The 25,478-nt window shown below is 35.5% G+C and overlaps 1 protein-coding gene across 1 annotated transcript in view; it reads right to left on the bottom strand.

Moving 5' to 3' along the window:
- Window positions 1-25,208, bottom strand: part of ZNF804A (zinc finger protein 804A) — a 302,430-nt gene extending 277,222 nt beyond the window's left edge. The window contains exon 1 of the mRNA XM_047773027.1: window positions 24,507-25,208. Within this exon, the coding sequence (XP_047628983.1) occupies window positions 24,507-24,617 (111 nt within the window). The 5' untranslated portion in view covers window positions 24,618-25,208. The remainder of the gene's footprint in view (window positions 1-24,506) is intronic.
- Window positions 25,209-25,478: the final 270 nt, after the last annotated feature.

Here is a 25,478-nt window from a genome sequence, read left to right as displayed (position 1 = left end):
ATCAGGAATTAAGTATCCAAAACAGCTTTAAAAATTCTCGAAGTACAAATTCTCTCAATAGAGTTTAATAAGTTTTAATAGAACTTAAAACAGAATACTGGCATATAGCAATTTGTTAAATGAACATTTTAGTCCACCTACAACGTTGGAATATGCCACTGAAGATGAACTTAAAACACAATTTACTCACAACAGAGACTAGGAGATTATAAGCAAAAAGACTCTAAAATCACTCTGCCCTCAAAGTAGTGTATATTAAGAAATCCTTCTTGTTAAGATATCACCTGTTGTTTAACTTTGTGAAAATTCAAATAAAATAAATTGTGTTCAAACTTTAATTTAAACTCATGCTCACTGAGTTCCTGTTGCGGCTCGGCAGGTTAAGAACCCAACACAATGTCCATGAAGATGCAGGTTCCATACCTGGCCCTCACTCAGTGGGTTAAGGATGAGGTGGGTTAGGGATCAAAATAAAATGATGCAAGAAAATTCACATTATTAATCAATAAAATGGCAATAAAAATATCATATACATTAACTTATTCCACTCAACCCTATACTGTGAAAACTAAATAACTTGAAAAAAGTTTTAGGAAAATCTATCCACCTTAAAATTGTGCCTTTTTATCTAGCTATTTATCTACCTCTCCATCCATCTGTATGTTCTATTTTCATTATAAATGACAACTTACGTCATATTCATCTTTATGTAACAAAAACAATAAGCCACATTCCAGGTTATCTTGAGACTACAGATCCAGATGATAAACGTATTAATCTGAATTAAAATATTACATTATACAATAAGTTTAAAGTTTCAAGTTTACTATACTTTTCCAATGAATTTTAACACATGGAATTCCTTGTGGAAAAAAAGAAAGCTAGAAAAGCAGTAATAGCTGCTTAATGCCTTTTCATAATTTTGTAACTGACATTTCTACAAAATGTATATTTAAAAATTATATTGTTTACATTGTATTATTAGAATTGACACACATTTATTATTATGTCTGTCCTCCCACCCCATCAGCTTGATCTTTAGCATTTTTCATTTGGATGGTCTTGAATTTAAAATTCAGACATCTGAAAGACTAAACTGTTCTGATAATACCCTAAGTGTCTTTGGTATAATAAAAGTATCCTGCTTGCTTTAATGATTAGAAGCAAAAGGATAATATTCCCAATACAGATGAAACAATTTTTAGTGTTGTAAGTAATAAAATACTGAAATTCAATATGCAAAAGTAGTTTGCATGCCATTCACCCACCGCCATTCACTAAAGTGGTAGATTTTTTGAACTTCATAATGCAACATTACTTATCATTAACTAAGTCAGCTGCTATTCTTTTTAGTTATAAATGCCAATACTATATATAAATAATTTCTGAAAGATACCAAATTTTCATGAAGAATGTTGCACAATCAAAACAAACAGGGAATATGTGCATAGGAAGAAAAAGTATAGAAGTCCCTGGTAGAATGAAAGAAATCTAGTATAGTATTCTACAAGTTAGAACACTACAGATGGCATCCCATTTTTCAGTTACAACCTGGAACCTATATTATAATTCAAAAACACATGAAAAGTATGTGTCTTCTCCAGACTGTAAGTAATCCAAGCTGGCACATGAACTCTTTTACATTCATTGCTGAGGAAATATGATATAGAATTACTATATACTTCACCTGCAGACATGCATGTGTATTTTCACGCAAATACTGGAATTTAGACACTTTATATTTGTACCAAAGCGAAATGAGAAACTTTAACAGAAGGCTAGAAGCATTGTACTTACAGATAGACTACATATTTCTAGTACTTTAGGTCTTTTTTATTGTAATAAAATATGCATAATATAAAACATCCCAATTTTTAATCATTCTTAAGTGTACAAACTCACAGGCATTAAGTGCATTAACATTCTTGCACAACCATTCTTACAGTATTGAATAAAATGGGAGCCAACACTGCTTTAATCTGAAATTATCTAATCTGATGATTACAAATGGCTAATGGGCCAGCATTATTTTAATTACTCTTATCAACCAATTATGGGGAACCTTGACATGCTTGTTAAGACTCCTGGAACAGCCAGACCTATCTAAGAATCCTTAGCCCATTTCGCTGATTGTCCAAAAAACATATTAATTTCTTGAAATTACTCTGCATCTCCTGATTAGGTTTACCCCTTAAAATCATATTATTTACTTAACTTTTTTGGAGCCTGTGGAATGTTATAATCCAAGTTATGGTTTTCATGTAATCCATTCACCATTCATAATCCAACATTCATAATCTTGCTATTGACATTTGCCACATATTACATATGGGGCATGTGTGCGTGTTGCTTTTTATGTCTGTAAGATCATGGACACTGTAATGATAATTATGCTTTTAAATGAAATGCCTTCCATTTGTGTTAAATGATAGGTTTGGACATCACCTTTTAAAAATGTGTATTACTGTAATATTCGATAGGCTAATTTATGAACATTTGGCATGGTTTTGATAACCATTAATCTGCCCCAAGAAATACACAAAAGTCAATAAAATAAATGTTCTTGGAGCAGCTAACATAATAAATATGAAAATGTGACATGTCCTTGTTTAGAATTTACATGTATTTATTATCACAACACAAAATACTTTACAAGTTTTGAATAATTTTTGGATTTTTTCCAAATCCTATTAACTATTCTTTTCAATATGAACGTTTTATCAAAGGAAAAGGTATATAGTTAGGAAATATTTCTCCATTTTATTTTTTAATCTCCTGCCTTTTTAAATTTAATATTATTGGAGTATAGTTGACTTACAATGTTGTACTACTTTCAGGTGTAAAACAAAGTGAATCAGTCATACATATAAATATATCCATTTTTCCCATATAGTTTATTACAAACTATTAAGTACCCTATTTTTTGAGAGGCTTTTTCTTTCATGCAGGCATTAAAATGCACATTTGTTTTTTATTTCATGTCAAGTTTTTACTTTAAAAATGTATTTCTAATATAACTCCCACAGTATTTCATTCTCTTAATATTTATATATATATTAACTTTTCACTTTCAAATTTGAGAGTGAACTCTTATACACACAATATTATATAGATTCAATTAAGGAACAGCTGATGAAGTTTAGACATTTTTGGTTACCTTTTTCTACAGCTAGAATAAAGAATCATACCCTACAAGGTAATTGCTGATCATTTACCCACTACTTACTTTTCCAGCAAATAAAAGGAATGCTTTTTGTCTAATAGCTTATGCCTTTTAGTTTGTGTAGTACTGCTGCTGATAGTGGGAATAGATTGTTCCAATTTCCGGTTTCTCAATTCAGTATCATATATTTGTCAAATGTGTACCTCTTCTCAAATGTCATTTCTAGTTTGCTTTATAGGCTATAAATGAACCATATTCCATTTACTAAAGATTTTCTTTAGAATTTGTTTCCCAGTTCTAGATCCTTTTCCTTTCTTAGTTTTATTTTATGCTTATTTATTTAAATATGGCTCTAGAGACTAATTTAAAGTGACTCAGTCTTAGCTGATCTTAAAACACACACACATACACACACACACACACATGAACATCCACTACAAATTAATTAAATCGTTCATTTCCTGTTTTTAGTATAGCTTGTATACACTTAGTATCACAGATCTAAAAAACCACCTTCCAAAGAGCATTTGTTTTCAAATGTCCTCAGTAATCTCTACAGATACAGCATAAAATCATGTCCATGGATAGACATCAAATCTCCTCTTTTTGAATTTAAGATAAAAAATGAGGTAGAGAATAGGGAATTTAAGAATTAACTGGAAAAAATTTTTCACTTACAACTTAAAGTGGAAAAGTAACAAAATTTTCTTTTCTACTAAAAACATAATGATGGTGGAATTAATTTCATTAAAGAAGTAAGGGTGTAGCTTTGTGTCTAGAGATTATCCAACAATGCACACCATATGTCCTTTCTAAATCTCAGGCCTGGGAGTCCCTGTTGTGGTGCAGTGGAAATGAATTCAACTAGTATCCATGAGGATGTGGGTTCTACCCCTGGCCTCGCTCAGTGGGTCGGGGATCTGGCAATGCTGTGAGCTGTGGTGTCAGTTGCACATGCCACTCAGATCCCTTGTTGCTGTGGCTGTGGTGTAGGTCTGTGTCTGTAGCTTCGATTCAACCTCTAGCCTGGGAACTTCTAAGCTAGGGGTGCAGCCCTAAAAAGCAAAATTTAAAAAAAAAATAAATAAATCCCAGGCCTGGTCCTCAGGTAGAGATGGGAAAGCATAAAAAACTGGATTGAGGAAAAAATGACCAGTGATTATATCAGCATGTATCTCCTTACTCAGATCTTACTTGTGACCTCTAAGTCTATACATCTGAGTACATGCCTGAAATATTTATGAAAAGCACTTCTTTTTCAACATGTCTAAAAACACACTTGAAGTATCAAGAATATTTATATCACCATCTCTAACGCCAGTGAATGGTACTCACACTCGGACAATGCTACAAGAGAGCACATTAGGGCACTTTCAGTATATCTTTTGATTTTATTCCTCACATACCATTTAACAGGCATGCTGTTGATTTCATTTAGCATATGTATCCTAAATCTGTACACATCTCTCAGAATATGTTTTTTTTAATCCAAGCCATTTTAGCTTAGACTGCTGCAACTGCTCCTGAACTGGTATGTCTGCATCCATTATTATACCCTCCTAGGGCAATCTTTCCCAACACTGAGCTAAATCAATATTTTCAAAATGCAGTTAGATCATTTGTTCAGTTCACCTTCATAAGGCAACCCAAATCTTTCATTTTATGGACTTACTGCTATTGTCTCCTCTCCACCAACTCCTTACCAAGACCTCAATCTCTAGTTATATTGGTTTTCCTTAAGTTTCTTAAAGATGCTAAGCTTTGTCTCTCCCAAAGGCATATTCCCATCTTGTTTTCTCTGACTGAATCCCAACCTTCCTTACATTCCACCCTAGAACTATTTCCCATTGTACATGCTCTCATTCTGCTTATACCCTTCCTTCAGTGCACTTAAGATAGTTTTGCAATGGTAAGTATTATGGGTTAAATTGTTCTCTGAAAAGATATGCTTAAGACCTAACCCTCAGAATCTCAGAATGACCTTATTTGGAATTAAATATGTAATTATTTAAGGTAATTAATCAAGATGGACTAATCATGGGCTTTTATCCCAATGATGACCTGGGTTTTTATAAGAAGCAAAGACACACAGGGAAAATATCAGTGAAGATAGAAACATGCAGACACAGAAACAAAGACATCATGTAAAGATGAAGGCAGATATAGGAGTTCTGCTACCACAAGCCAAGGAATGCTTGAAGCTACCATGAGCCAGAAGAGGCAAGGAATGGTCTTTCCCTTGAGGCTCAGAAGGAGCATGACCCTGCCAATACCTTGATTTTTGACTTACAGCCTCAAACTGTGAGAGAATAAATTTTTGTTATAAGCCGCTCAGTTGGTGATTCTGTGTTATGGCAGTTCAAGGAACCTGGTACAATACACTGAATGATTAGCACCTCCTTCCTTAGACCATAAAGTTTCACTAGGGCAGGGAACTTGTGTGCTTCTGCTCACTATTACACTCCTAGCACCTAATTCACAATAGTTTATTACATAGTCAGTGCTTAATACATATTGTTGAGTAAATGAATACACCATATAACTTTACCCACATAAAACACTTCTTTACATTTGGTTTTAATACAAAATACATAAAATCATCAGTGCTTTCTGAAAACAACTTAAACAACAATTTAATAATACTTTAAATACTACTGAAATTGACATAAAAGACAAAATAAATTTGATATACATCCAAGTATACACAATACAAATCAGTTTTAATAGAAATTTTATTGAATGAGAGAGGCAGATTTTATATTCAGCATTTTACACATAATTTGAAGTATTATATACCAATATTCAGTGCAAAGTTAAGGTTCCTATTGATACAGAGAATTTATCTCAATGGGCTCCATTTTTCCAGGTCTGATGCAGTGCTCAGCATATTGAAGGTTCAAATCTGACTAAATATTTGATGACTATTCAAAGGGCATTTTAAAAGAATAAATCAGGAAACTATAAATTAATGCGTGAGGAAAGATTACTTCATAGGATTACTTCCTATCTACTGGCAAAATACAACCTTATTTTCACAGATCGTCCTCTGTCCAATGAAGACCATAGCTTATCCCATTCTCCTTTTTGTTAATCAATTTGCAAAGCTAGCATTTTTTAGCAGAAAATAAAGCAACGTATTTTACTTCATATTTGTAGAACTCTCTGGCACACAGTGTCCCTTTGAATTGGTATTAAAGTTAATGAATTCTAATTTCATTACATATACTATTTAGCACACAAATAAATATTAGAGATTTATAAACAATAGCTCAACAAGTTATGAATAAATGCAATTACTCTGTTTTTCAAATGTTTCTATACAAACTGTCCTTAACAGTTTGTACTTTTAATTTAGTGGAATAAGTATTCACTACTGATTATCTGACAAATCTATATAATCATTTAATATAAAATTAAAATTTATAAAAGCAAAAATATATACTTTCCTGGAAATACTTATACACTAATTTCTTAAAATGTATATTTAATTTATAATTTGATATATTTTGTTATTACATATAAATTTGATCATAAACAGTTTTAAGGATAGAATGTAGAACATGTATTTTACAAATAATATATAAATGTAATAATATATAAAATTAGCATTGTGTAATTAACTGACCTATCAGTTATAGTATTCTCTGTAAAATGGAAGTGCTTATAATTATTGTTATAAAAATTTATATAAATAAATACCACTTATTGTGGTTGTGACTGAAACAAAACTTAAGGATAAAATTAGGTGGAACCATTCATAAACTTTAATAATCTCTGGCAAGATCCATAGATTCTCTTCAGAATCTACCTCTATTTTGCTTACTTCAGAAGTAAAAGTATTTGGAGTTCCCATCGTGGCGCAGTGGTTAACGAATCCGACTAGGAACCATGAGGTTGCGGGTTCAATCCCTGGCCTTGCTCAGTGGGTTAAGGATCCGGCGTTGCCGTGAGCTGTGGTGTAGGTCGCAGACGCGGCTCGGATACCATGTTGCTGTGGCCCTGGCGTAGGCCAGCGGCTACAGCTCCGATTGAACCCCTAGCCTGGGAATCTCCACATGCCATGGGAGCAGCCCAAGAAATGGCAAAAAGACAAAAAAAAAAAGAAGTAAAAGTATTCATAAGTAAAATAGAGGGAATAATGGTACCTGCTTGATTAAAAATCACATGCTTTTATAAATACATGTTTATACAGAATATAAAGTTGAAATATGATGTAGGGGCACGCTATTATCTTGTGACTCCAAGGATACTATTAATTATCAATTTTATTTTTAGCCATGAAGTTTTGTTTCTAGCTTCTATTTTGTAACAAATTAGGTTAACTTCTTTTATTCTCTACATAAAAAAGTTATTATAATTGGAGTTCCCCTCACAGCTCAGTGGAAAAGACTCTGACTAGTATCCATGAGGTCACAGGTTTGATCCGTGGCCTGCTCAGTGGGTTAAGGATCTGGTGTTGCCATGAGCTGTGGTATGGGTTACAGATACAGCTTAGATCTGGCATTGCTGTGGCTGTGGTGTAGGCCGGCAGCTGTAGCTCCAATTTGACCCCTAGCCCGGGAACCTCCATGTGCCGTGGGTTCAGCCCTAAAAAGACAAAAAAAAAAAAGTTATTATAATATCTGTCTAAGCATAAAGATTTAATCATTAAAAATGTTCCTTTTCTCTTCAGATCTCCAGATATGCCAGAAGAACCTGTAACCACATTTAAAGTTTTTTTATCTTGAACACACACACACACACACATACACAGTTTAGTCCAGGACCAAAATGATGAGGACAGAGTAGAAAGTTCTCTATGGATCCTACCAAAGGGCTACTCAAAGGCTCCTTTCTGTTCACACATCACGGGGTGCTTTTCTCATTGCCCCTCCCATCCCCTGTTCCTCTCCTCTGCATCACAGCCAGCAATTAGGGGGAAATAACTTTAGAAGCACCAGCATTTTACCAAAAAATATATTAAAAGCCTTCAGATCTTTCATTTTCTTGTGCTCTCTCTGAAAATAATCTTCTGAGAAAGATGGGAGGATAACCTACACATTATGAGCTGTCTAGAGCTGAAAGCCAGCCCTCTACAAACGCGTGCTACTAAGCCTAGTGATTAGAAAATGTACAGCTTCTCTTATCTTTTTCCTATAAATGAAAAACCCAATAACATAAGTCAGAAAATGATGGTGCTCTCCTTCAGCTATAAATGACTTGAAAGTAATTTATTATCTGCTTTGGTTTGAGAACTTTTATTACTCTCAATAGCTAGTAAATAGAAGATTGAAAACACTAGGAATGAAAAAAGCTGGGGAAAGAAATTGCAAAGTAAATTAAAAGTACAGAAAAATACCTTAAGCCCTGAATTTTATTAAAATACTATCTTTTACTAAATAATTTCTTTTTTCTGCCTTGAAACAATATATAATGTATATTAAAACATACCATTTGACACAAATTATTTAATCTAATTGTCTTCTGTTTAGCTACCTCTAAGAAGAAAAAGAAATATGAAAATGTCTTCATTGAACACTCTTGATAGACAAATAGGCAATAATGCAAATTTTAATTAAGTATCCAGACATTGATACCAAAAATGGAAAAACAATTAGAAAGATAAAAGAAATATGCATTTTTGAGAATAAAGCCATGATATTTGTGAAAAATAGTTAAGGATTTATACATAGAGTTCCTCATTCTAAACTCATTCTATAACTGAACATAACCATATATTCTAGGATATGAAAATGTACTGTTCATTATTTGGAATAGACATGCACATATGTATGTTAAAACTTAGCATTCATATCCATTATCTATAGTGTCCACAAGATAGCTATGAATTAAAAATAACACAGATGACCTTTAATAAGGCCTAAAATCTGTCTTTTCATTTGTAAATGGCAATTGTAAAAGCACCAAATTAAAGAGCTGCTGAAATGATTATATGAAAAAATTTATGTAAGTTTTAACCCTAGACCTGAGAGGATAAGTGCTCAAAAACTGAAAACTTTAATTAAACAAGTTGATTGATTCTTAGGATTTGAAAACATAGTTTTAAAATATGATCTAGATAAGATTAATCAGACATTTAGATGATTTATCAAACTATATTAATTAACTGAAACTCAACCACACAATTATTACTGCAGAATTGATTCTGACAAGATCATATTCACATTACAAATACAATTCTAAACAACGATAAAAGCAATCCCATATACATAAATGCTGACTTAAAAACATCTATGCAGGAGTTTGCATCATGGCTCAGTGGTAACAAATCCAACTAGTATCCATGAGGACACCAGTTCAATCCCTGGCCTTGCTCAGTGGGTTAAGGATCTGGCATTGCTACAGATGTGGGTTGGATCCCGCATTGTTGTGGCTGTGGCCTAGGCCGTCAGGTTAGCTGTAGCTCTGATTCGACCCCTAGGCTGGGAACTTCCATATACTGTGGGTGCGGCCCTAAAAAGCAAAAAACAACAACAACAAAAAACAACTATGCAAATTTTTTTTAAATATGTAATTGAATAGAATTTCAAAGGTAACCGAGATATATCATTTGATTTAATAAGAATACAGTCAGGACATATGAATTCATTATATTAAGTCTTTGATATACTTTTCATAAAAGTACCTAGCATTACCCTGCATTCCATAAAGCTATTTACCTTTCCACCTCTTATCTTTTAAAATGCTGATGCTTATCTGTTTACTAGCATAACCATTTGCTTTGCTGTTCAACACAATGATTAAAAAAGCAGCAAGCATGGAAAATTACTAAATACTATGAAATGCTTTATTAATCCTAATTTCTGCATGAATTAATATATTCAAAGAATGGTTGAAAGGGAAATTTGCCAAGATAACTAATTGTCTCATGAAGCCGAACCTAGAACTAGAATTTTTTTCTGCTTGCAACATTGTCTTAAATTTTCATCCCTTCTATAGATGTTATGCTCTATTAAATTTTTAAATTATATCCTTTAACTATTTTCTTTAAACTTTTTTTCTAATTTCATTTTCCTTTACAATGAAACAGAAGCATTTTTGCTAACTTTCCAAAGGATCTCTTTGAGGGGAGGAGTGTTAGAGAACCTAAGAAAGGGCGAGAACAAGGCCTCATCTCTCAGACTAAGTATGAATGTGTGACATCCAAACATCCCTCTGAAACAAGGCCATTCACTGATACCAAGCCAGGTGCAGTTTACCCTAAAACAGTGAGAGTCATCTGGGGCTCCTGAGAAAGCCAGATTCTTGTACCCTAACCACTGATACTGAGACGTAGTAGCTATGGCCAGAATGTTGTTACTTTCTAAATTTTCAGGTAATAATTACAATCATCTAGTTTGGTATCTGTCCACCAGAGAACTTCCATTTTCCTGCATAGGATAAGCTAGGCAATCCACTAAAAGGCCACATATGGGTGCTAAATTGTATGATCAATTTTCTGGCCTATTTTTCATTGGACTCTCTAAAGCACCTGTACTCTGTATTACTCATTTAGCATCTTTCACATTCTCTCTGTAAACCACAAGTCCATGTATTGGCTTTGGAATGGAGGAAGGACAAGTCTTTAAGTATCAATAATAGCGAAAAATAATAGCTTTAACCATGTGCCGGACACTGAAGTAGAGAATTCCCTATTACTTAATCCTTATAGCAATCCTGTTTGCACATACCCATCTTAAAGCAATTCAGCAGAAATTACATATAATTTATGTAATATGCTTAAAATAACACTTGATGTATAGCAGGAGCTAAATGAATAACAATTCTTATCATTCATAGATAAAGAAACAGAAACTGAGGTTAAATAACTAGCCCAAGATTCACAGCTAGAATTTAAACCTAGGTCTCCTTAGTTCCAGAGGCTAAACACCTTCCATTATAAAAAGTAATAATAATGACAGGAAAGAGAATGATGGGAAGCAAAGGAGAAAGGGAAACACTGTCAAAACCCTCTGGATGCAGAACCCAGCAAAATGTTCACGTCCTTGAAAAAACCTGCAATTCTACAGTTGTCCTAATTCTAGTCAGGTTTCTCAGCTAAAAATAACCAAAATTAACTCATTAAATGAAGCATAAAATACATTTATTGGAAGAGTATTAGGTAGCTGACAGATTCAAAGGTGACTCTGTTGAATGAGGCTTGTTGAGGAACCGAAGCTACCAATGCCTGGGTAAAATTCTGCCACTAAAAGAGTCAGCTTTGGAACAATGTAGCTTGCTCTTCAGCCCCAGGAACTTTTCACTGACAAGGCTTGCCCGGTATGTGGCCACTTGACACTGTGGCTTCCTTCTCTTCATTCTATTGCAACTGCCTCAAGCAATCTCCAACGGACCCTGTGCCATTGCATTGTCCTGCCTCTGAAAATCTCTTCTTCCATCATGTGGCTAAACTCAAACTGCCAAGAGGTGGGGAGAAAGAATAACTACATTCTTTGTATATAATAGGGCTTAGAGTTGTTAAGAAAATAGCCAAGTATCACATTGAATACATGAGCTGTTGATAGCATCTTCCTAAAAATCTATAAAACCTAAAGGAATATAAGTTTTAAGGCAAGAAAGAGAATGGGGAGCCAATTCACATGGATTCCTGTCACTCTGTAGGTTTTGATATTTAGCAGAATGACCATATAGATTATAATCCAAGTCGGAATATTACGAAGAGTTAAAGGCAGTACCATGATTAAGCATTCCAGGACAACAATCTAAACTGGGATTATCCGAGGCAAACCTGAACATATCTTCATCAAATTATTTAAATTACTATAACCTCATATATTAGTTTACATTCTTCTTCACTGCCTAAAAAGAATTAATAATCTTTTTTCTTTCGTCTTCCTTCCTTCCTCCCTCCCTCCTTCCTTCCCCATTCTAATGCCTACCTATAGAATAATGCATAGACTACAGCATGTGTAAACTGAATTACTGATATGGTATTTTAATCAAAGCAATTTAACATTTAAGTAAACAATATCCTCTGTCTCTAATTTTTTCTTAGACCACCAAATTATGCTTACAGGTATGTCAGGCACTGTACAAAGAAAATTCTCCCATGTTTCCTTCCTTCTCTCCTTTCTTTCTTTCCTACTTTTTTTTTTTTTTTAGTGCCACACCTGCAAAACAGGCTAGGGGGCTAATCGGAGCTATAGCTGCCGGCCTATGCCAGAGCCACTGCAATGCCAGATCTGAGCCCCGTCTGCGACCTACACCACAGCTCACGGGAATGCCGGATCCTTAACCCACTGAGCGAGACCAGGGATCAAACCCACAACCTCATGATTCCTAGTAAAATTCATTTCCACTGTGCCAAGAAGGGAACTCCTTTCTTTCTTTCTTTTTTTTTGTTTCTTTCTCTTTTTCCTTCCTTTTCTCTCTCCCTGCCTTCTTTATCCCTTTATCTCTATTTATTTTTAATTCCTAAGATTGTGGCCATCCACTGGCACTTTGACCACTAAGCTGATTCAGATTTCTCAAATTCATACCAGTATTATTTTGAGATCCCTGATATATTCAGTGGCTGAGGTGGGGAGAAGAGTTCTTAATTGCTTTTCAAATAAATAACTGTTTAGCTCTCTACACTGCTAGTAGCATCCTATGTACTCGCTGAGAAATAAAGATGCAGACAGGATGAAATTGGAAAAACAATATACTCTATGCTTTTCTAGACTACAGTGGGGGTGTAGTAAGAGGGGAATTAGAGAGAGAGAAGCCAAGAAGGGGGGAAGGGGAGACTGGAGGCAGGAAGGGGGAAAAAGCATGATTTTGCCATGTATGTATATGTCTATTCTGCCTGTGCCAAAGAAGAGATATTTTACTTATTTTAGAGTACCAAGAGAAAAGAGAGAAGAATTTCTCACATGACCTATCATTTGTATAGCTGATATAATTGTACTGGCATTTTATTAAGTCAAAATAGTTTAATGCCTAGAAGGTGAGTAATGCCTAGCTATAGAATAATGCCTAGACTACAGCATGTGTGAACTGAATTACTGATATGGTATTTTAATTAAAGCAATTTAATATTTAAGTAAACAATATCCTCTGTCTCTAATTTTTTCTTAGACCACCAAATTATGCTTACAGGTATGTTAGGCACTGTACAAAGAAAATCAAGTTGTTTTGATTCATTATCATTATTATTTTTACTATTTGCTTCACTATCCCTTTACTGTGGAATAATATGGTAACATATTGTCATAAAGGTGGCTCTCCAGGACAGCAATATGTAACATGAAACATATGAAATTTTATTAATATTATTCTATCTTTAAAAAAGCCTTGTGAGTTTCTGAGTAGCAGCATGTATCATAATATCAACTTCTCTAAGTCCTGATCCATAAAAATTGCATCTTTCATGTTGCATCAATAATTTCACAGTGATTAGTAACACAAGCAGAACAGTTTGTGTTATTTTATGCAATGTGTGCATTTTCCCTAAGAAATCTAATCCCAATTTCCATAGAGGAAACTCCATTAAATTTTAATAAAACTGGGAAATCTGAGTCTCACATTTTTTTAAACTATTTTTCTGTGATATCACATGTGGCAATCATGAAAAATAAGGGTTGGACCTCACAATTTCACATATTTTTTTATCTTGTTACAGCTATTGTTTTAACATATAATGATCATCACAGTCCACCTTTATTTTGCTTAATAAGGTATTCTACAAAAATGTCAATCAAATTTAATTATATGTTAACTATGACATTAAAATAAATTGGGTTTTAAGAATCATAAAACTAGGAGGTTGGAGGTACTCAAAAGAAAACAGAAATATTAATTTCAAGAGTAAAAACTGACACTTTTACAGCCAAGAGTGATAATCTAATAAGGTATGGTTTAGACAGCAACTAACTCTGTCAGCTCCATCATACTACACATATCACATGTGGCTGAGATACAGAATGGCCAAGAACAGTTATTTGGGGAAGTACACAAAATACACAGCAAATACATCACCATCACATCTATTTTGCACTTCCATAGTGACTTCTTGGTCAGTAAAATTTTTAAGTGATTTTTCATTAATAAATCTGTGGCAACCCTATAGTTGACAAATTTATTAACGCATGATTATTTACTATACCTGAGTACATGAGAATAAGAGGAAATGTTATGCCGCCCCCTAGTGTAAATATTAATTTGGTAACACCAGAAGTGCAGCGATCCAAGACATTGCAAGGCAGTCACAGCTACTGAAATCATTATTGAAAATAGTTAAAAGAAATTCTAGGCTTTCCTAAAGAGCCAGCTTCCTAGGAGTACAAAGTATACTTCCACAAACTTTGTGAGTCAAAAGAATTTCTTATATCTGAAGGTTTTCATAAGACCTCATCTACAAGAATATTTAGGGCTCAATCCATTTTTAAGGGAGGAGATTTTATGAAAATTGGGGTAGAGATAAATATTCTTATAAGAAGTGCAATGGGTAAACAGACAAAAAAGGAAATATTGCTATTGTTCAATACTAAAAGTGTTCAGATTGTATAAATTTATACATATGGAATTGCACAGATGATACTCTAGACATGAATATTCCAGTATGAAATACTGTCAATCGCTACCCCTATTTATTAGTTTATTAGTATCAATCTTACGCAAATTATTTTATTTGCTTCATCTCATTTGATGGGCAAACCTGGCTTCTAGGTTGGTATTATTATCATCTCCATTTAAGGATAATACAACTAATAGAGATGTGAACTTGACCAAGGTCATAAAGCTAGTGGCCAGTTGTGGCAGACTTTTCTTGTCTGATCAATTACATGTTTTTCTTACTAACATAATATGATTTTATTGAGCTTAGCAGTGTGCCTGGTTTAATTACTCATGTGTCCATCCGTCCCTGCACTTAGAAGTAGTCCTGTGACACAGCTCTAGCTAAAGACATATAAGCAAACCCTGTTAAGTAGGACTTCTTTAAAAAAGTGAACACAACTTTTTTTGTGTGTGTGTCTTTTTGCTATATCTTTGGGCCGCTCCCGCGGCATATGGAGGTTCCCAGGCTAGGGGTCCAATCGGAGCTGTAGCCACCAGCCTACGCCAGAGCCACAGCAATGTGGGATCCGAGCCGCGTCTGCAACCTACACCACAGCTCACGGCAACGCTGGATCGTTAACCCACTGAGCAAGGGCAGGGACCGAACCCGCAACCTCATGGTTCCTAGTCGGATGCGTTAACCACTGCGCCACGACGGGAACTCCTGAACACTCAACTTTTGATTCTTCCTCTTTACTCATTTTTTTTCTAGCTTATAATGTAGATGTGATAGCTGGAGCATTAACCACCTTACAACTGTAGGAAAAATACAAAGAAAATCAGTTTTTACCCTTGACATTACTAAGCCACTTAATGTCAAAAATAACTAGTTACATATTTCTATTATATTAAAATTTTCATATAAAACATTATATAGGTAGAAAGTTGATATTTGGGATTTCGATTATAAAAGCTTTACTCGCTATTTATTGATACAGAGTTCTACTTAGGATTTGAGCTCAGGTCCATCTGGTTATAAAGTGCTTTCAACTACTATGTATGACAGTAAGTATTTTCACAAAGACATGCTAAACTGGATGCAAGAACACAACCGTGGAGTGAAAACACTAATTCTCTTCCCTACTACGAAGTACTATGCCTTGTTTCATCAAAGAGAGATAATCTGCTAAACATTAGGTTTTGAAAGAAATACCACAAAGATAACTGCACTGTATTTCTGCTGACACTTCCCTGGAGGCCACTGGAACTGTTGCTGGAAACTCTTTCATTAAACAAAGATATAATCCATTTTTTCCTCCCATCTTTCTATCCTTGATCATTTGTAAGAAAAATCATTTCGTTCACACCATTAAATCCCTTCCTTCTCCATAATTTGTGTTACTTCCTCCCTGGTTACTTATTGTCCAAAACCCTCCTGCTTTTTCCATAATCCATCTGAGGCTTTTGGCAATTCCTTAAATTCTCTCCAAAGTCTGCTCACTCCACATCAATTTCTTTAGGTGTTTTCTATCTGAAGGTCACAAACAAGGCAATTTAAATGGGTCAACATTTGAGTCACTGTTAATACAATGACACACCCCAACACACCCCAGTGGTTGAAAGTGGGAGAAAATCTGTGCAGTAGGACTAACCATGCCCATCTGCCTTAATAATTTAGCAAGGGTCAGAAGTAAGCTCTGAGGCTAAAAATAGGGCTGTGCATATAATTTAGTGTCACAGAAGGAACCCAAGGTGAGGCCAAGAACTCTGAGTGCTTCCCACAGGACTCCCCCTCAGTGTCATCCCCCACCACTCCACTGCTACCACTACCTGCACTGGGATTATGGGAACCAATTCTGTCCTTTCCTTTATCCCCAATAATGTCAGTTCCCACAAGAAGCCCAGAATTCACAAATTCTTCATTTTCTGGATTCCAATTTCCATGGGATTATACTGCATCTTTTATGACACAATTCCCTATATCTCTTCAAATCCTAAAACACTTGGACTGTGTCGTGAATTTGGAAGTATTCACTGTCAATAAAATCTCTATAGCTTTAGACTTTTCAATGAAGTTTCACTTCACTATTTTGCTCTATGTTAAATTTGTCTCAAAGCACACATCCTCCATGCTCCACCTTGATAACCTCCAGCCATTCCCCTTCCCTCCCTCATCCCTAAAACTCCCTGGCTTTGATCTCATTCCCTTAAAATTGTCTTCTCTAATGGCCTTCCCCCACCTCTTCTTTGCAACCATTCATTCTCATGCCATATCTGAGAAAGAAAAGAGCAGCCCTTGGGAACTATCAGCTAGGAGCTTGTCTGGATCTGAAAGTAAGGTGTGGCTCTGTTACCAAACACAGTTTCACAGTCCATGGACTTCAGACAAGGTCAATGATGACTATGATGGAAATAGGAGAAAACAAGACCACTTCACAAACATATTTGGTGACAGGCAAAAACAAACATACTGTTTCTGTTACCAAACATGCCCATCTGCCAGACAACATGAGCAAAAGCTGCTTCCTGACCAACTACACTTTTACCCTCACTCTTATCTTCTCGCCTCCTAGATAAAAAGTACTAAGATAACCCATCATGGAACTGGCCCTTCTTTCTCACAGTACAATCTAAAATAAAACAGTGGTTTAATCTACTCTCCACAGAATTACCTTACACAATCCCAAATCCTATAAAATTATCTCTTACTTCCTCTTCATAACATGCATCAAGGTTCCCCATCGTGTGCATTTCACCGTCTTCCAATAAGTACCAATATGTCTAGCTTGGTTCAACCACAGCTATATTCCTGGTGGTTTATGGCTGGTTGCTATTGACATCATTCCATATATTTTTCATGAAAATATGTTTACTTTGTAAAATATAATCCTTCATTTTACATAGCTACCCTTTAAAGCCAACTCTCTTAAATTTAGGTTACCAAATTGTACACTTTTGATTTAAGTTAAGAAATATTTCCCATCATTTAAAGATAGCCTCATTTTCTTCAAGTACAATAAATGCACATATGATTAGCTACTGGAGCTGAACAGATTAAGAATAACTATATTTTACAGTTTTATAAATGCTTTTTGGGAGGAAGCAGGGGGATTAACTGAGAGACACAGTAATCCCAGCAAATATTTAAAATAAAGTTATTACACATTCATTTACAAAACAACAAAAATATTCCACATTAAGTTCTACCAATTTTAAACCTAAATAATTTAATGATGTCAATTTCTTCCATTTCCTTAAATCCAACTGGAATTTGATACAATTTATATTTCAAATATTGGACTGTGTTATTGTAAAAGATATTGTAACTCATCCTCAGTGTATCATTTGGGTTTCTCCAGATAAACAGAATTAACTTCCCATCTCCATCCAGAGACTGGAAGTGGTGGGGGGGGGGTGGTACATGGAGAAGTAGAAGGAGGAGAGAAGGAAAGGGGCTTTGTAGGGCAGGCCAATAGGCTGGAAACTCAGGGCAGAATTTGATGTCTTGAGGCAAAATATCTACCTTACCGGGAAGCAGTTTTTGCTCTGATAGCCTTTTAACTGATTGCATGAGATCCATTCACATTATAGATGATAATCTCCTTTACTTGAAGTCGACTGATTGTAGACATTAACTCTCTACAAAATACCTTCACAGCAACTAGATTTCGTGTTTACTTAAATAACTGGCTACTATTCTGGCTGACACATAAAACTAGTCATCACACTCAGCATAGGTCATTTTTTCTAAAGCTATTTAAGTAAAAAGTGTATTCTTATAATTTGAATACAGCATAGTCATCATAAACATTGAATACATTAAGTGTACTTACATTTAGAAAAGTATGTAACTTTCTTCTAATGGTGCCAAACCATTACGAAGGAGTCCAGAGTACTACATCACGTAATGGACTTTGTTATTTTGACAATTAGGATTGAGTTTTAATTATTTATTACCTCTCTTTATCTTACACTGTGCTAGGAAGTGTACTATAATACATTTATAAAAATTAATGAAACCTCACTAGTTGAAAACATCATGATAATACAGTATATACAGTAAGAATTTTCTCAGAGGCAGAAGAATTTAGAATGAGATTAAACATAACAAATGGTTTCAGGGTAATATATTTAGAGAACAGAATTAATAAAATTACTAATATTATAGTCATCAATATTAAAAAGTGATAAATTTATATAAATAATCTATGAATTTTGGCTACACTATACTACAGACTAAAACTGCTATTTTTTTCTATTTGGAATGATTACACAAACTCCTAATATAAAAAACTTAGCTTCAATAGTTAATACCTCAGTTAAATAGGATCACTGAAGAAAATTATTTCAACACTGTATTAGCATTGCATTCATTAACACAAATGATTTCTCTTCTGTATAATACTTTCAAAAACTATTTTCTAAATAGGTTACATGAACTAAACATGTTTTCCAAACATATAAATTATAAAATAAAATTACACTTGAAATTAATTTTTTAAAAGGCCAAAAACAATAAGAAATCACCAAAGCACCTGTGGTCTGAGTGAAAGTCTACAATTTTAAAATGAAAAAGTGCATCATCCCCAAATCTGCATTTCTTTATTATGATTATTACAATAGTAATAGAGGTGAAAAATTCAAGTGCCTTCATTGGTCAGGAAGGTGATATAAATAAACTTATATAACAGTAAAAAATAGGATAAACAGTAGCAGACTGTGAAGAGTATTCCTCTTTGAATGGCATGTAAGTCCAAAGACTTTAAAACATGGTGCACAGTAAACTACTTCTACAGCCTAAATTAGCCCTGAATACAACAATATTAAACCTTTGGACTAGTGGTCCCTGAGGCTCTTGTTGATCTGTATTTTTCAGCAAAAACGTAATTGAAGGCATAAACTAAAAACTAGAAACTATTGGTGCATAACTGAAATGTGACGACAGGAGAGGCTATCACTATTGAATTGCAGCTATCAAAAAGAATGTAAATAATATTTGATGAACTGAAACAGGTATGATGGAATCATGAGTATTACTTAACAACATCTGCCTTAAAATATCACTTACATTTTTGACTACCTCATAATACCAATACTTCAATAATAAGTTATTTTCCTTGCTCAAATGCGTTCTGAAAATGCACATGTTGTACAGTTTTACAAAAATAAAAAAAAAGTATGGAAAAGAACATATGACACCTTAAGTTAAGAAAACTGAGACACAAGATGGTCTTTAATACTGAATGTATAATACTATAAAAGAAACTCGGAAAAGTATATAACTGATTCCAATGAGGAATAACATGGGGAAGTTTGGTGATAAATTAATCACCCTAAACCATCCTAACCCTTACCTGACCTTTCTTGAGGATATTAATCTAACAATGATAACATTTTAGTAGCACTAATTCAACAACTTGTTTCTTTAGTCTTATGTACAATCCTAAATGTTTCACATAAATGGGTTTTAGTGAGTGGAGAAATCTTTTTAAATTATAATCTGTAGGAGATACAGAAATGTGTAAGGGGATGACATGCTATTTTGATAATGATAATTAGAACAAAAGTCCATATAGTGTATTTCAAAGACCTACCTAATTTTTCCTGTGTATACAAAGGAAAAAATCCAAAATATTTTCATATTTTCAAAATGAATACATATGAAAATGTCTTAAGTGACAAGAAACCTGCAAATTTGTCAAAATATGTGACTATTTTTTCAACACATTCAAAGCGAACAGGAGCATCCATGAATACATCTTAATGCATAACATTTAGTGCATAATACTCAGCACAGAGCCTGTGGTGCCTACATTATTGCTTTGCAATTAAAGCATCTCAATAAATCTGAATGAAGTAAATAACGGATATGTTCAGAACCTAGTAATAAATCAATCTTTTCTTATCAAACCTGGCACTTAATATTTTGGAAATGGAGGACAGCCTTCAGAAACAGGGCTTAGGCAAGACAAAAATTATTGATGTTTGCATATTGGACAATGAGAAATAAAGTAAATGTGAATTCAAATTTTTCTGTGAGTTGGCATCATTTTTCCACATCTGAAGGAAAGTGGGAAAGTAGAATGCCTTCAAACTATAGATGACACCAATACCAACCATCACTTTATCAACATGAATATTACCATATAAATTACTATTGATTCCCTAATTTAGTATATGAATTATAAGGGAAATATGCCTAGAGTCAGGAAATCTGTATTATAATATTGACTTACTCTATGACCTCAAAACCAGCACTCATTCTTTTTGAATTTCATAGTCCTTAAACAGACATAATGCTCTTGTGAAATACAAAAACGCTGACCAACTAACAGAATGTAATAAACAAATTAGTAATTTTTCCAAAGTTCCATAAACTCCAAATTCTTTATTAAAAGTGATTAAATATACATTTAAATTCTGTATTAAATATATATTTAAATATTTTCTATTAAAAGTTTTAAAATGTATAATTAGGGCAAAAAAACTTTTCTGGATGAGGTGCAAAACATTAGAATAACAAAATGTTTTAATCCAATAAATAATTGCATACACAATGGTGGTTTGGGATAATCTAAGGAAAAATGAGAATATATGAATGGTAAACATTATTCATTTTCATTAGAACATATAACTCATTCAGACATATTCTGGAGCACTAATAAAATATTCCCTTATTTCTTATTCTATGGAATTAAAGGTATAGCACAGATATAATGCTATTTATAATAGAAATCATGATAAGTAGAGAAATCTTCTCTTTGTTGGTAAGACCTTCCAAAAATGGAGATTTGTGTATTTTCATGACCTCCATTTAAAAGAAGAGAAATACATTTAAAAGCTCAGGAATAGGGTCAAGATTAATAATAGGCTTAATCTTTAAGTATTTCTTAATATTTTTTTGTGTGAATGACATAATATGACCTATGGAAAGGACTGTACATTTTCATAATCTCCTCAGTATGAGCGGGAGGATTACATTCTGGATTTAGAACTAAAGCAATTAATCAATGCTACTAAAAACAGTTTTATTCTGTAAGTAACTTTATTCGATAGGTAATCTTCTAATTCATAAAGAAACACTGTATTAACAGTTATAGCCTATCTTAAATCAGTTCAATAATTTTTAAAGACTATAAAATCATGTTTTAAAAGTATGAGTTTAAAAGATGTTCAGAATATGCATTAGTTATCCAGCGACTGAAAATAATTGGGAATTTCATTGGAAAAGTCCCTTAAATGGGTTTTATGTTTTAAGTTGTGCTTTCCTGAAATAAGAAAATAAAAACCCACTAGAGGTATTACTAAAATTCTTTGAACTTAATACATATTTCAAAATGCAAAATGTGATGATGTTTTTAAAGGCAAAGTTCAAAATACGTCAAAATCAAACACACAAAATAGTAAAAAAGATCTTATAATAACTACTCTGTGAAACCGGAATTAAAAACCATAAATTCTTACCTGAAAATATTCAAAATGTGGCATATATACTTTTGTAAGATAATATTCGTGTTTCATATTAAGGTTTCTATTTCTGAGAAGTTTAAGGTTTTCTGTTTTTAGCTTATAATTTACAGTAAGTTTTAGCTTACAGTAAGTCCTCACTGCATCCTATGCATTAAAGAACAACGTATTTTTAGGTAAGTATAGAAAGTTCTTTAGTTAAAAATTCACTTATGAATATATTTAGAATCTCTTCTGCTACAAAGTCAAACATAAATCTCATTCTCTTCAATAACAAAATCATCACAAGACACAGAAAACAAACATATGACATATATTACTTGGTAAAGTAATAGTTTCAAAGACAGTAGAACTATATATGAAAATCTACATCTTTCAGTCAGCATAAATCTCTTGCACAGGAAACAAAAACTTCAGCAATTTGTAAACACAACCTTGAAGGATTAGCTATGAAATCCCTATAAATCCTTTTACTATAAATAAGAGAAATATGACAGGGGCCATTTCTAAACCTTTTTATCCCAGTTTGTTGCTTCTGATATTTGCATATATTTAGATTTATTCATCTCATTTAGGTAGCTAATTTTTAAGACCAATTTTAATTAGAAGATTAAACTGGCAAATCTATACTCTAACCTATTCTTGTCAACATGAGTAATAAAGGACTAATCAACTTCAAACCTACAACAAACATACCAGCAAAAGCATGTTCAGCCTTTGATAGAAGCCCAAGGTTGACCTAATCAACATTACCAGAATTTTAACAAGTAGAGGTTTGGCAAACAAGTAGGTTTTTTCTATGAACTTCAGTGTGTGGTTTTATCACCTACACCATTAATGTAACCATGGAGATGAGATTTTGTTCAATTAGTTTGCCTTTTCCCGTAAATCAAACTTGATATAAAAAACAAACAAATGCATGCTTTTTTTCCCCAAAATGAAGCCTCCCTCCCCCCCAAAATGAGCTTCACACACAGTTGAGTTCTCTAAGTCTAGCCAGAACAATTTCCATAATTCCTTTAGCCTTTGCCTGTAGATGTACCACAGAAGAGTATTTTCACTTTCCTTTGTTCAACAATAAACAACTGTATCCAGAACAATAATAAAAGCAGTAAACTAACCCTGCTCCTTTGAGTCTTAAGTAAGGAGAGTGTCCAAGACAATCAAGGAAAATAAAATAATCAAAGGCATCACATCAATAACAGAATTCACTTAAAACATCAGATGAAAACTTTTCATTCTTGGAAAACACATGCACACACGTTTTTTATCTTATGGTGAATCATATTTTAAGATATATAAGGAAAAGAGGATTAAGAATACTCTATTTACTTTTGGACTAATTAAGTCTGCCCTTAAACTTCTACTTATTCAGGGCCAAATACTCACTTTGTAAAAAATGAGAAGTGGGAAGGGGTGCTGCTTGGTAATAGACCCAGACTTTAGTGATGCATATATTTGCATATTATCACCTTACCCTGGCTCTACTCTTTTTGCAGTACTCATCCTAATGAGCTTTCTCTCTACTTTGTTCTTTATTGAAGTTTATACTTCTCAGAAGATACCAAGACTTGGGAGTCAGTTCTGAGGGGAAGTCTTGTAGCTAAGAGGGCACCTGAAAGAAAAAGTAAGCTCCATCACCCTGTACTATCTCAATCCTTGGCGTATCTCTCACCCAATCAGGAGTCCTTTTCCTTCAAGCCCTGTGGTCCAGTGAGAACCTCCCAGGATTGCATGGGCTCTGTTTGCCTGGCATGTTTCCTTGTGGTTCTGACTGTGTCACAGTGCTCACCCCTCACACTCATCTCCAACACCTTTTGAGGGAATAGCTTAAAGTTAATGGCATGGGGTTCTGGAGTCACTTCGTTCAGTTTTACTGGCAACTTTTCACTAGAGAAGTTTGCTGCCATTCCTTCCGTAGACAGCTGGAACAAACTCCTTCTGAGACCATCACTCAGTCCCGCCACTTGCCCCACGCCACCAGTCACATGGCTTCCTGCCTCCATGAGAGACACCCACATCCTCATTCACCTTCAGCTTCCTAAACCGAAAGATGTTATGGGGTCACTTGGGGTTAGGGTTATTTTCTTTTCTTTCTTAAAAAAAAAAGAGGTCCTGTTGACACAATTTGTTCCAAATAAGGAGAAACCGTGGTAATCTTCACCATTACGGAGCAAGGTGGAAAGTCCCCGAGCTAGTGGAAGTGTCAACCAAAGCCATGGATCACAGCTTTCCTGCCTCTTTCTACACCAAATTATCACCTCACGCCCACAAGATAAACAAAAATATATTGTAAAGCAAATTGAATTGCGGATCCCCCCCCCCCCCAACCTCACAGTAACCTCAACCCTCCAAATGCCCTCTTAAACAGAGGAGAAAGAGAAACAGAAGCGATTACCAGAGTTTTGTTCCCGTTCTTGCTGAGAGGGCCCCGGAAAACTCCCTTGATGTTGCGAAAGTGTCCGTTGCTGAGATGCGTGGAGCTGATGACAATGTAGTAACACTCCATGGGGCAGCCGCCACCTCCTCCACCGCAGCCGCCGCTTCCACGCACCCCTCGCCCACAGCCGCAGCGCGCCGGGGCCCGAGGAGGGTGGGCTAGGGACCCACCAGGAGGGCGAACCGCCGCCTCTCTCGCACGCCCTCCGGAGACAGACTCACTACTCGCCTCTGCCGTGCGAGCCCAGACTCCTCCGCCTCCGCATGCTCGCCGCGCTCTTCCTCTCAGTCTGTTTCTCTTCTAAATCGCCTCGGGGCGATGCGCCCCGCGGGAGGATCCCGGGATGGGAGGGGCCGGCCAAGCGCGCCGAGCGGAGCGCGAGTCAGTGCCCGCAGCACGGCCGAGCGGAGCCGGGCAGCGGAAGCCGCCCGAGCGGCAGTGGCGGCGGCGGCGGCGGCAGCAGCAGCATCCCCCGCGCTCGGCGCCCGCACTCGGAGTTGCTGCTGCTGGCAGGCATGAGTGTTATTATATTGAGCGGCGTTGCCGGTCCATTGCACTGAGCCAATGGCAGGGAGCCACTGGGCTGATACTGAGAGCTGTCAGAGGAGTACATCTGTCACCCGCGGCCTCCCCCCGCCCTCCCCCGCCGCCGCCGCCGCCGCCGCCGCCGCCGCCGCCGCCGCCGCCGCTGCCGGGACCCACGGCCGGGCCGTTCCCGGCGCGAGTGGGAGCGCGCTTTGAGCGGGACGCCCCCCGCGCAGCGCCGCGGCCGCAGAGGGCCAGGGACGCCGCGGCCACCGCGGGCGGGCGTCAGAGCGGCCCGCGACCGAGAAGTGGGAGACTCCTGTAAGGTGGGGGCGGAGAGAAAGATGTAGAGACACCGAGATTTCTTGCCTAGCAGTCGGGGGAGGGGACGAGGGGGAGATAAAT

This window comes from Phacochoerus africanus, chromosome 3 (genome assembly GCF_016906955.1).
Source record: "Phacochoerus africanus isolate WHEZ1 chromosome 3, ROS_Pafr_v1, whole genome shotgun sequence".
NCBI classification, from domain to species: Eukaryota; Metazoa; Chordata; class Mammalia; order Artiodactyla; family Suidae; genus Phacochoerus; species Phacochoerus africanus.
The sequence above is the reverse complement of the archived record's forward strand: the minus strand, read 5'-3'. Positions and strand labels throughout refer to the sequence as shown.